Source organism: Monopterus albus, unplaced genomic scaffold, assembly GCF_001952655.1.
Source record: "Monopterus albus unplaced genomic scaffold, M_albus_1.0 scaffold451.1, whole genome shotgun sequence".
Lineage (NCBI taxonomy): Eukaryota > Metazoa > Chordata > Actinopteri > Synbranchiformes > Synbranchidae > Monopterus > Monopterus albus.
In genome coordinates this window covers 13,235-25,009 of record NW_018128331.1, presented here as the reverse complement: position 1 = coordinate 25,009, position 11,775 = coordinate 13,235, and the positions used below count along the sequence as shown (strand labels likewise).

The 11,775-nt window shown below is 45.1% G+C and overlaps 1 protein-coding gene across 8 annotated transcripts in view; it reads left to right on the top strand.

Annotated features, from left to right (window-relative positions):
• vps54 (VPS54 subunit of GARP complex) overlaps positions 1-11,210 on the top strand; it is a 19,665-nt gene extending 8,455 nt beyond the window's left edge. For 2 of the 8 annotated variants that reach the window (XM_020587291.1, XM_020587292.1), the window contains exons 8-24: positions 571-697; positions 1,335-1,364; positions 2,285-2,392; positions 2,537-2,592; positions 3,555-3,651; positions 4,941-5,251; positions 6,024-6,153; positions 6,746-6,927; positions 7,438-7,544; positions 7,815-7,878; positions 8,036-8,141; positions 8,351-8,438; positions 8,695-8,816; positions 8,973-9,053; positions 9,150-9,257; positions 9,441-9,586; positions 10,036-11,210. In XM_020587291.1, the coding sequence (XP_020442947.1) occupies positions 571-697; positions 1,335-1,364; positions 2,285-2,392; positions 2,537-2,592; positions 3,555-3,651; positions 4,941-5,251; positions 6,024-6,153; positions 6,746-6,927; positions 7,438-7,544; positions 7,815-7,878; positions 8,036-8,141; positions 8,351-8,438; positions 8,695-8,816; positions 8,973-9,053; positions 9,150-9,257; positions 9,441-9,586; positions 10,036-10,165 (1,993 nt within the window). In that variant the 3' untranslated portion in view covers positions 10,166-11,210. Of the gene's footprint in view, positions 1-570; positions 698-1,334; positions 1,365-2,284; positions 2,393-2,536; positions 2,593-3,554; positions 3,652-4,940; positions 5,252-6,023; positions 6,154-6,745; positions 6,928-7,437; positions 7,545-7,814; positions 7,879-8,035; positions 8,142-8,350; positions 8,439-8,694; positions 8,817-8,972; positions 9,054-9,149; positions 9,258-9,440; positions 9,587-10,003 lie in introns of all 8 variants that reach the window. The other 6 variants (XM_020587295.1, XM_020587294.1, XM_020587293.1 and 3 more) reach the window with 5 other exon arrangements.
• Positions 11,211-11,775: the final 565 nt, after the last annotated feature.

Genomic DNA, 11,775 nt, shown 5'->3' with positions numbered 1-11,775 from the left:
ATGACCTCACATGGTCTCATTTCATGTTAGTCATTGGTCAATATGTTTACAGACCGTCGGTCTGCTTGTGCTTTTTATTAAATTGTCAGATTAGCTGTGAACACCCTGGTGGTTCAACCACAAACACAGGAGGCAAAGATCCATCTACTCGTTTTGCTTTAAGAGAAAAAATTCATTTATCGTGAGCAGTTGCCACTAATGAGCAGAAATAGAAGCCAAGAGGAGTGCATGTGGAGACCATGTGAAGTCCTAGGTGGTGTCAGGCTTTACTGCTATTTGTAGTTCATTCTGTTTGTGTTGTATGTTTTGCCAACAGCATCATTTTTTAGTGTGTTTTTGTCCAGTTGGAGAGAAAACAGGTGAACATGGGGCAAACCTCTCAGATTGAAGGTGAAAGGGCAGCAGTGATGAGTTTCTGGTTTATTAGACAACCTCATAAGAAATGACCATCAAACCATAGAGGTTTGAAACAGGAAGTATGGCTCATATACTGTCAATAAGCCAGAGAGCAAAGTGCAGCCGCTCCACAGGTGAAGCCCCACTGACGGCACCTGTCTGTGTGTTTGTCAGACATCTGGGCTCCCAGCTGTGTGAGCTGGAGAAGCTGATCGATAAGATGATGGTGGAGGACTTCAGCATGTACGCCCGCAGTGACCTGAACCGCAGCCTGAGGGACGAGCCACAGGTCCTGGAGAAGGTCTGAACAGATTCTCTCTTGTTTTATCAACTGAATAGCCTGTTTTCCACAGCATCCCCCCCACTCACGCTCCACCTCTTGGCCTGTTTTTGGATTAGATGTAGTAGGCAGGGTGAAGCACTACCAGTCTGATGACGGTCAGACATGAGCTTCAAAGCCTCTCTACAGTAAACTAATGTGTGATGTCACAGTGGGTTGGTCCAGTTACGTACAGTCAGTGCGTGTGTCACGCTAAGGCGAAAACCTCCCCAAACGTTAGTCGCCCTGATTCCAGATAGAAGTGAAATAAGTTGACTCTTGGGATTTGGAAATCAGCTGCTTTAAGACTAGGAAGTAAAATGAGGAACTGGATTTTTTTTATTGATCTCATGAAGCAACAGTTAGAACAAGAATCATATGAGTTTTAATTAAAGGAGGAGATGTGTCGAGGCCAGCTGTGGATTTATTTAGATTCTATCTTGTTTCTATCTTAAGACAACGTAAACCTCGATTTCAGTCTGATTTATTTTTACGCAGCTTGTTTCATTTTATCTGCCTTTAAAACCAGTTTAAGTAAACACCATGCAGCTGCTGAAAGTCACGTGCTCCTAGAGATGTTGAACTGTTGTGTGTTTAATGGCTGCTGTGCTCATCACAGGTCCTCATACCAAGCGCTGTGTCACAGAAGGTGGGACACACAAACACACCGCTGACTTACATTAATATCACATCAAATCACTGAAATCACGTCTGCTGCTGAAATCAGGGTCACCTGTCCAGGTGTGGAGCCACAGTCAATCAGCTGCTGTTGGGAAATGCTTTGGTGGGTGTTTGTTTTAATGTGCTTGGAGTCCCTGGTGGGTGGGGTCATCCTCTTTAGGACCAGTTGAGCCCCAGAACTTAAATAACTTTTTCTGATTTCTCTTGGTGTGTAAATGTTAGTGCACATTTATACCGATGTGTTGAGTCCATCTGGTCTCCAAGCAGGTTAAAAACACATCAGGTGGGCTGTTGGTTTGATTGATGCCAAAACATAACCTTTAAGTTCGGGCTGCGCAGAAAATTCACCTTTCAACATTCATTGTTTTTCTGTATTTGAATCATGAACTGGTTTTAAAAAGCACAGAGTTGTTCTTTAAAAACTAGTGATTAAAGCAACTATTTCCTTAAACTTGTAAACTAAGAACAGACACTTCTCAGCTGAGAATAATCACTGTCAAGATTTTAGCTTCTATTTGGCCTTTGGGGCAAGTTACGGTGTGTGTTTTCTACTTTGTGTAAAAGAGCCGGTGACCTAATGCTATAAAGCCTTTTTAAATCTTTACGGGTTTAAAATGCCACGATCTTACTGTTGGGAAAAGTTTTAGATGAAATGGTGCATCCCTGCTTTCACTGCAGTGTGACCGTCATCACTTTCACTGTCTGCATGTGGTTCTCAGGCGATAAGGCTCAGCCCGAACTAAGGATTATTTCATTAGACCAGGTGCTTTTTGATCTATGCTTCTTGCAGAAATCCTCATTTCTACCAAATGAAAACACACCTGCTGCCGCCTGGGGAGTTTGAGAAGCACAGGTTTGACGGTAGTTTTGTCTTTTGCGTGGGTTCAGGAGCGTCTGGAGTCGTTGGTGTTCGGTCTGCTGCGGCAGAGGAAGCTGGACTTTCTGGACATTTACAGTGATGAGATGATCTTGGCTGCCAAGTCCATGGTCGCTCAGGTACAACTTCTGGCACTGACAGTGTCAGAGCCATGTGCTCAGCTTTAGCTGTGTAACGCCTTAAAACACACACACATTGTAAACGCATTAGCAATCAGACACAGGTCCTGTGTGATAGTTCATCTGACTTGTTTGTGTTTGCAGTGTGTGGCCGAAAGTGTCGTGCACATAGAAGAAATTGACACCGAAGTCGTCACTAAGTAAGTAGAAGTGTTTTATTTATTTTGGAACATGTGCATCTGAACATCGTCACACTCAGCCAACCGATGCAGTGCACGTGGGGCTTCTAGCTAGAGGCTGATTTACTGCTAATACTTCATATGTTATTTATAACACAGACCAAATTAACAGTCTTCCTTCTGAGAGGTTTATTCACTGGACACTGTGAAACCAGTTTCTGTGGACGCCGCCGCACATCCTTCATCCAGTGTGACACGCAGCATAACTGTCATTTATCCATGTATGTGGTGGCGGCGGTCCATTTAATATTTCTTGCCAGGTTAAGTCCTTGTGTCCAAAGAGCAGACTATATTTCTACAACATTAGGTTTTACATCAGTGTGACCTGAGGATTAAAACTGCTGAATAACCCAGTCAGACATTGTAGTCTGGCTTTTTCCTCTAAACACTGAAAAAAACGATTTCCAGAAAATGTGTGCATATTGATGTACTGTGTTTTGGTGTTGTGGTATAAAATTAGATGTATTGTTACCTGTTTCATGTGTAAACAGGCCGCTGCCCACTGGTGTGTCAGTGATGAATCACAAAAATCATGTCAAGGCACTTTTACGTAGTCAGGTCTAAACCTTATAGAGGGAAAAGGTCACCGTGAGTCACTGTAATTAAAGGTCGATTTTTAAAACTATAAAAAGCCTTTAAAATAAAGGTGCACTATTTGGAGTGTAAGTAATGTTTCCAGAATATAAAATGTGGTAACAGCTACAGTTGTGAAAGTGAATAGAAGGATTAAAATGATTACTAAGAAACTAGCAGGTTGTTCTTGAATGAATGCAACGTTTTGCACCTCTGATTAAAACTGCTGAATAACCCAGTCAGATGTGTTAAGACACGGTCAGCTCTGCCTGCAGGTTGATCTTGAATGAATGCAACGTGTGGCACCTCTGCCCGTTTCCAACACTGTGCTGGTGTCTGTGTTCGTCCAGGCTAGCTGACCAGATGCATCTGATGACGTTCCCTCAGTGGTTGGAGCTGCTGAAAAACGTCTTTGACAGTTTCCTTCTCTTCTTACAGAGGATCAAGGTGAGTCCAAACTCTCAGCAGGTTCCAGACCTGATCCAGTTTGTGTTAGAGGACAGTTCACTCATCACAGATGTGGGACAGAAAGACTAAAATCAGTATTTGCCACTGAGGGGAAGGGACGCATCATCAGTTGCATCACTATTGTCATGTTTTGATGACGTTAGGAAGTGGATGACCTTAAACTTATTGAAGTTGAATGATACGAAGACCGAGGTCATAGTGTTTGGTCCAAATAACTCTGGTGATGTTCCCCCAGTTGATTTCGGTTCCTTGAAACGGTACATGCGGTCCACCGTTACTAACCTTGATGTTAAAATAGACTCTGTTCTTAGAATGGAATGTCAGGTGAATGTGGTTGTACCAGTTTTTATCACCTCCGGCAGCTGGCAAAGGTGAAGCCCTTTCATTCACGGCAGCATTTTGAGACGGTAATACGTGTATTTATTACGTCTGGTGCAGATTATTGTAATGCACTATGTTTTGGGCTCAGTCAGGTCGCCCTTGCCCGCCTCCAGAGAGTCCAAAATGCTGCTGCTCGTCTACTGGTTGGAGGGTGTAAAAGTGACCACATCACACCCATTTTGGCTTCTCTTCATTGGCTGCCGGTGTGTTTTAGAATCCATTTAAGATTCTTTTATTTGTTTTTAAATCTTTAAATGGTTTGGCCCCCCTTTATCTTACAGAATTGCTACATCCCTATAGCCCCTCCCGGTGCCTCAGATCGGCTGACCAGCTGCTCTTGGAGGTACCGAGGGCTAGGCGGAGATCTAGGGGGGACAGAGCTTTTTCTGTGGGGGCGCCAAGTTGTGGAATGCATTGCCCCTTTATATTAGACAGGCCCCCTCGTTGTCCACTTTTAAAACCTATTTGAAGACTCATCTGTACCGTCTGGCGTTCGAACCAGTATGATCCTGTGTCTTGTTGAGCTTGTGATTTATGATGGGGGGGTTGTTTTAAGTATGATGTTTTTGTTTTGCTGTTCGTTTATGTTGTTTAAGGGGTGTTGTGGATATTGTGTTAAGCACTTTGTTCAGCTTCACCTGTGTTAAATGTGCTATATAAATAAAGTTGATGATGATGAGTATTCAGTGAAAGTTCCTTTATGACTGTGGAGACGAGCACATGGACCAGAATGAGATGAGCAACCTGCCGTGTGTCTAATCAGAAGCTTTTTGAGCTGATAACCGTGTCACACAGAGACGCCTCAGGTGATATCAGCTGGTCATTTGTGCACAGAGACTATAAAATAAAACTGACTACGTCTTTCGTTTCCCTGCTGTGTCTGTCAGACCACACTGAATGTGATCAGAAATGTGGCTCTGGAGGTTCTGGACTCGAACCAGAAGAACAGGCTCCAGGAGGAGGCCGGTTTGGGTCCCTCAGGTGAGGAGGCTCCCCACAGCCCGTCAGTCCTGCAGGGTGAGGCCGAGCTGGCCTACCTGACCCACGAGGGTCTGTTCATCAGCGACGCTCTGAACAAGGCCCAGCAGCAGCCGGTGGTCCCAGATCAGGGCTCTGTGGTGGGCTCCAGGACCCAGCAGAACCAGGCAGATGCCTCTGGGACCACAGAGACCTCCGTCAACGGGGAGCAGAGCTTCATGTACGTCACTGATGAACTTTCTCATTTCTCTCTTTATACTTTTTTTTTTTTTTTTTTTTTTACCACTGTAGTGATTCCAAATGGCGGCAGCGTTATGAGCTTTGCATTTTAACCAGAAACTCACTCAGTGCTTAGAGTTAAGTCTTATTTCCAAGTGCAAACTCCTACATCTGCTGCACTTTTGACAGATCATCTAATAGAAATCTGGACTTTGTAAGTTTGTGTACACCGTGTGTGAGTATTGTCTGTTAAAAAGAGCTGTCGTCGTCTCACTCACAGCCGTGCAGCACATTAATGACAGTCACCCAAAAAGGACGAGAGGCAGGATTCACAGGTTTAACTTTTGAGCTGAGCTCAGAAGTATGTTCGTCTACTTTTCGTTATCTTTGACGTTGGTAAGAACAAATGTTTGAGAGTTGTATTATTTAATGTAGACAGGCGACATGAACAGAACCTGCTGAGAGAAGTGTTGTCAGGTTTGTGGTCCCTGGGGAAGACGTGAACTTATACAGATGAAGCTTCAGCAGTGTCCTCGCCTGTATTTCACACGCATCATGCTGCAGCTAAACTCGGTTCCAGTCAGAGTGTAGGTTTTGTCTGATGTGTTCCTACGTGAACATTTTTTACAGACTTATCTGCTGTTTGAGTTCACATCTCTTTACATAAAATGGTGTCGACAATGGCTGAGACTCTTATTGTTTGGACGTGAGTCACTGATGACGGGTTGAGTTTCCTGATGATTCACATGGCGATTGTGTTGGTTTGTGCTCAGGTCTGGTGAGAACATGATGCCCACTGACCTTGAGCTGAACCATGTGATCAGCAGCATCCAGGAGCTGCTGTACACCGCCTCCGACGTCAGCCACGACCGCTGTGTCAAAGTCCTCACAGCCAGAGCCAAGGTACCACAGGACGACAACATTAAAACGTGTGCTCCTGTCTCCTTTAAATAAATAAGATCACTTGTATTTTTACAGAACAGGTCTGTAATCTTAGAAAAGCAGGAATAGATTCAGTTTTGGGATGTTGCCAGAAAAGGGAGCGTGTACTGTAAGTTTGATTTGCCTTATGTTGAGTTCAGGTGACGTAAATAAAAACTGGGATTTCTAGTTACTTTTCTAACTATGTTATGTCATGATACTCTATATACTGTATGTTTTTAGCACAGAGTTTTCTTTTGTTTTGGTGGAGTTACAAAGGTTATACAGTATATATTCAACAGAGACTGTAGACACCGAATGTTTTTCATTTTTACAGACGGGAATAAAAAAGAAAAAAGTGCACGTCATCAGATGCCTGACTTTTTGATTCTAGGGGTGGATGAGGTCTATACACTGTAGCGTCACACTGTCTGTCTTGATGCTACACAGACATTGTATTGGTCTAAATCTGCACTACAAGCAGATTTTAAGTCATTTAACATCATTTGTTGTTAATTAAATAAACGTCTGTCGTGAAGTTGTAGTCCAGACTCTGTGGTCTTACCTCCAACAGGACGGCTCTCTGGAGCGTTTGACCTCGGCCGAGTTCGTGTGCCTCTCGCAGGCGGTGGAGGGTTTCATCGGGGACACCGAGGAGCTGTGTGGCCGGCGCAGCGTCTCCCTGAGGGGGGCGCTGCAGACCCAGGCCAACCGCTTTGTCCACCGCTTCCATGAAGAACGCAAGACCAAACTCAGGTAAACTGCAGCTCAGACATGTAGTGCAGTGGCATGTAGAACAGTTTGACTTTGGAGCACGAGGTGGCTCAAAGTCTGGAAGTAAACCCAAACTCGCTGCTCAGCTCCATTTTAAGAGCCGCTGAACTGCTTTGTGGTTTTGATTCACGTCAACAATAAAAGTGCTGGTGTCACTTGATGGAAATGATTTGTCAATCACCAGTTTTCACCGCTCAGTTACTCACTGCATTCACATCTCAGGCCTTAACGCTCTGCTCTGATGTTTCAGTGTTGATGTTTCACATCCACGTGTGTAAGAGACGTGTATCTGGCTCTGGTGTGAACACTGCTAACGCCCTAAACTGCCACACAAAAATGACGAACAGCAGCAGTTGTAAAACATCCTAGTCCTAGTTTCACATGATTGAATCTGACCATGTAAACTCGTCCATTACATGCTTTGACCCACCCAGAAGCTAAACTGTGACACTCCATAAACACAGGGATGATGATGTCGCTTTGTCTCTGCAGCCTCCTCCTGGACAATGAGCGCTGGAAGGAGGTTTCTGCTGAGTTTCAGGAACTGGGCAACTCCATCGCTGATGGCAGAATAACACTACCAGAGCGCAAAACCCCAGGTACAGGCTCCTTCCCCCAGAGGCATCTGCTGTTAGTCAACAAGGTCGTATATGACATAGAAAAAGATTCTTTTATTCCAGCTGTTTGACACATCTGGAGCAGTGTAAATGAAGTTACCGTTGTCACATTTATTACCCATTGACCTTTGTGGTGTTCTTCACACTGATGAGAAACATGAGCTGTGATCAGTCACCTGTTCAGGAATCGTGTCTACTTCACTTCTCAGAGCAAACCCCGTTAATACACTGACATGTAGTTTGTTCCTGCAGCTCCAGATGACAGAAAGCCTGCTGAGTTTCTGCTTGTCAACGGGCAAAAGTACGCTGTCATTGGGTAGGTTTCTGTTCACACTGCTGCACAATAAACCTAATGACACCGGGTTTCTGTCAGCGGCCGTCATTTTAAACACGAAGCTGAAATCTTCACATGAAGTCAAGTGAAAGTCTTTGTGGGAAACTCAAACCACCACTCTGTGAATTGTTGTGTTTAGGACAGTTCTGCTGCTGATCCGGATCTTTCTGGAATACTGTCAGTGTGTCAATGACATCCCCTCCGTCGCCACCGACATGCTGACACGTCTGTCCGACCTGCTCAAGGTCAGCACCGACACACACTGACTTACCAGAGTTATGTTGAATTTCACACTTCCTGCAGTGGAACTCTGATCTCTGGCTGTAGTGTCTGTCAGTCACTGAGTGTGACAGTTTGAGGTGGCTGCTAACGTGTGATGTGGCGCTGACGGCCCAGCTCGTCTGTGCTGCAGTGACCTCTCAGCGTTTTGAAATCAGCTCTTCTGTTTCTGCAGCACTTCAACTCTCGGAGCTGCCAGTTGGTTCTGGGAGCTGGCGCCCTGCAGGTCGTCGGCCTCAAGACCATCACCACCAAAAACCTGGGTATGTGACACCAGCCGCGCACATGGGAGTTTTATAAACAGGTTATCTGGAAGTGAAGACACTAATTGGTTTTTTCCGGTGCTGACAGCTGCAGCTGTGCAACTGCCCCCCCGTTTCTGATCCTTTTCCTTTTGGTCATTTTATTTCATCTAAACAGATTTATTCTGGTTTTTAGCATTTATAGTTTGAAAGCTTTGCCTGTTTCACATGTACTGTACAGTGAAGGAAGCCGCTCTGCCTCATGTTGTGTTTGTAGCGTTAGCTTCCCGCTGCCTGCAGCTGGTGGTTCACTACATTCCCATCATCAGAGCTCATTTTGAGACCAAACTGCAGCCGAAGCAGTTCAGCGTCCTCAGACACTTCGACCACATCACCAAGGTAACGGACAGTTCAACAGATACAAACACTGTACACACAGGTTCATCTCTTTGTGGTTAAATGATGAGTCGTAATCAAAGTGTAACATTTCCTTACTGCAAAGTCGTGGTTCATATGCTGCTGTTCGTGTTGCTGAGGCTGTTTGTTGCTCTGCAGGACTACAACGACCACATAGCGGAGATCTCTGCTAAGCTGGTGGCCATCATGGACAGTCTGTTTGAGAAGGTTTTGTCAAAGGTGAGATGACGTGTTTGAAATGTTGGGGCCAAACATGAAGTTTATACTGGGGTACGCACAGACCGGTGACAAATGAACGGAATGTTGTCTTGTCAGTACGAGGTGAAGGCTCCGATGCCCTCGGCCTGCTTCAGAAACGTCTGTAAGCAGATGGCGAAGATGCACGAAGCCATTTATGAACTTTTACCTGAAGAACAGACGCAGGTGAGTCTGTGCGGTGTATTTAATTTGTTACGAATGTTCTCATTATAGTTCAAAGGTCAACAATAGAAACGCTCTGAATAGAAGGTCAAACACCAAAGTGTTGTATATTCATAAAACTGGCAGTAGGAAGTTTGTTGTGTGTCTGAGAGACATTGAATGAAAATGATGAAACTCCGCCCTCAGCTGGGACCGAACTGCAGTCAGCCAGATGTTAAGTGTTGCTTTGCTGTGCAGATGTTGTTTCTGAGGATCAACACCAGCTTTAAAATGCACCTGAAGAGGCAGCTGGCGCGCCTCGGAGTCGTTAATGATGGAGGACCACAACACGGGTAACTGCACAACACACACACACGCTGATGGTCTACGCTAACCGAGCACTTCCTGTTTCACTGTGATGAGAAGTAACAATGTCATGAAATGAGAGAGTTTTCGAGGATTTGGTTTTTCTGGTGAGACAAGTCTGACACAAACGGACTTTTCCAAACAGTTTGAAGCTTGAGCCAGATGTGAATTCACTGGGCTTTGATCTGATCACATGGTTTTACTGCAGACCCTGCATTTTGTGCGTTGTGTTAATTTTGCCCTTCGTGATAAAAACTTGGTCCTGCTGTGGGTCAAACACTCATCTCTTGTAGACGAGGCCTCGCTCCAGGAGCTCCAGCTTTGTCTGACCCTGCTAGCAGATGTTGTACTTTAGGGCCGTGCATGTTTAAAGAAGTGACCTGTGCCTGTTGTGTCCTCGTCAGGCTGGTAATGGTGGACGTTGCCTTCTACACAGAGAACGTCCAGGCACTGAGAAGCCTCGAGGGGCTCAACCTGAACATGGCAGAGATCTGGGAGCAGAAGAGGTGATGGAGGATGGAGTCTGGGCGTCCAGGACCAACCGAGGGCTGACGGCAGCCGCCTGAGAGTGGAGGAGGCTCGCAGGGACCAAAAACACAAAACTGGGAGAAGAGCAGCAGCTTCCTGCACAGCTCCACCTTAAAGACTCTCAAGTAACACACAAAGCCTCCTTAAAAACTGCTGCCACCTCGTCTCACTGTGTGCAATTCAAAGGAACACTAGTAATTTATTAGAGTTTAGCGGGAGCGCTGGGTGCGGATAATGTCAAAGAAATGGCAGGTAATTTATTTTTCTGTCTTCACTCAATACGGGGATGGACTTTTCTCGCCATGTGGAAGGGATTTTTATTATCAACACACTGAAACTCAGCTTTTCTGTCACTGGTTCTGCACAGTTTTGCAAAAACGTCCCAGCTGAGGATTCGAGCGATAAAAGGGTTTGTTTTGGAAAGTAGCTTTTCCTCCTTCCTGCTCTGAAAGAACCCACGGTGTTCCTTCACGGTGCTTCACTTTTTCCAAACCTCGATCAGCAGCTGGGTTTTGTTTTTGTCGCTGTGGTGAAGGATTCTTCAGCTTTTATACTCACAACAGGAGAATTTTCCAGACTTTTGTTCAAGGCCTTGAAATCCAGACCTGGAGGAACCTGGTGGAGCCGGAGCCGACGGACATGTCACTGAAGAGCTGAAGTCCTGAAACGTCAGACCCGACAACGTCCAGACAGCGAGAGCGTCACCGCTCTCAGCTACTTCCTGTCGTTACCAAAGTAAAACCCTTTTTAACTGCACCTTTTCCTTCCAATCATGACTCAAGTGTTTTCTTCAGCTGTGTGACATCAGGCCAGTCGTCGTGATAATCCAGAGACAGAAGTGAAGTAATTTTTTATAAATGAAGTGAACTGATGATGAGAGTTTGACTGTGGAACATGAAGCATGACTATCAGCTGTTGACTCTGACCTTTCTTTAACCTGCATGAGCTTTGTGTTTCCTCTGAGGCTGGAACAGAAAATCTGATTTTTATGTCTAAACTGGATTTTCTCCAGGCAGTTTTGTTTTTCCCCAGAGGAACATCAGCTCCTCCTCTGTGATCAGAATTAAAGCTGCACAACATGAAGCTGTTTTTGCTGCAGTCTGTGCTTTTCTTCTAAATTCAAACATCTCAGTGACCACGAGTGTAACAGAAGCCGTAGCAGCGACGTCATGTTGCGTTCACTGCCCCTCTATTGGCTCATACAGCCCAAAACTAATTCAGCTGTTAGCGTACTGGTCAGGTTTACCTGATGCCAACATTAGTCAGCACTTTCTCCTGCTGCCAGGTCGTCTCACCTTCGTTCTGTTTTCAACACCTGTATGAAGTTTAGCACAGTAAAGCAGTGTGAACCAGTGCAACACTAATCCAGGGCCTCTGTTGAGCTAAAATCTAAAAAGGCCTTGAACATTACCCGAGTGACACCAGTGTGTTTGTCGGGGGTGTACACGCTCAACACACTCAGGCCATATAATGAGTTGTGGAGTGAAACTTTCTTTAGCTAAATTTAATTGAACTATTGTGACGAGGAATTGAGCCTCCTTTGTGTCGTATCACATAAACCATTATAATGAGCAGGCGTTTGGAAACAAAACGTTGCCACCAGCCTCCGAGTTTCTCACAGCGATATTACGTCATGTTTGCTGAAAAG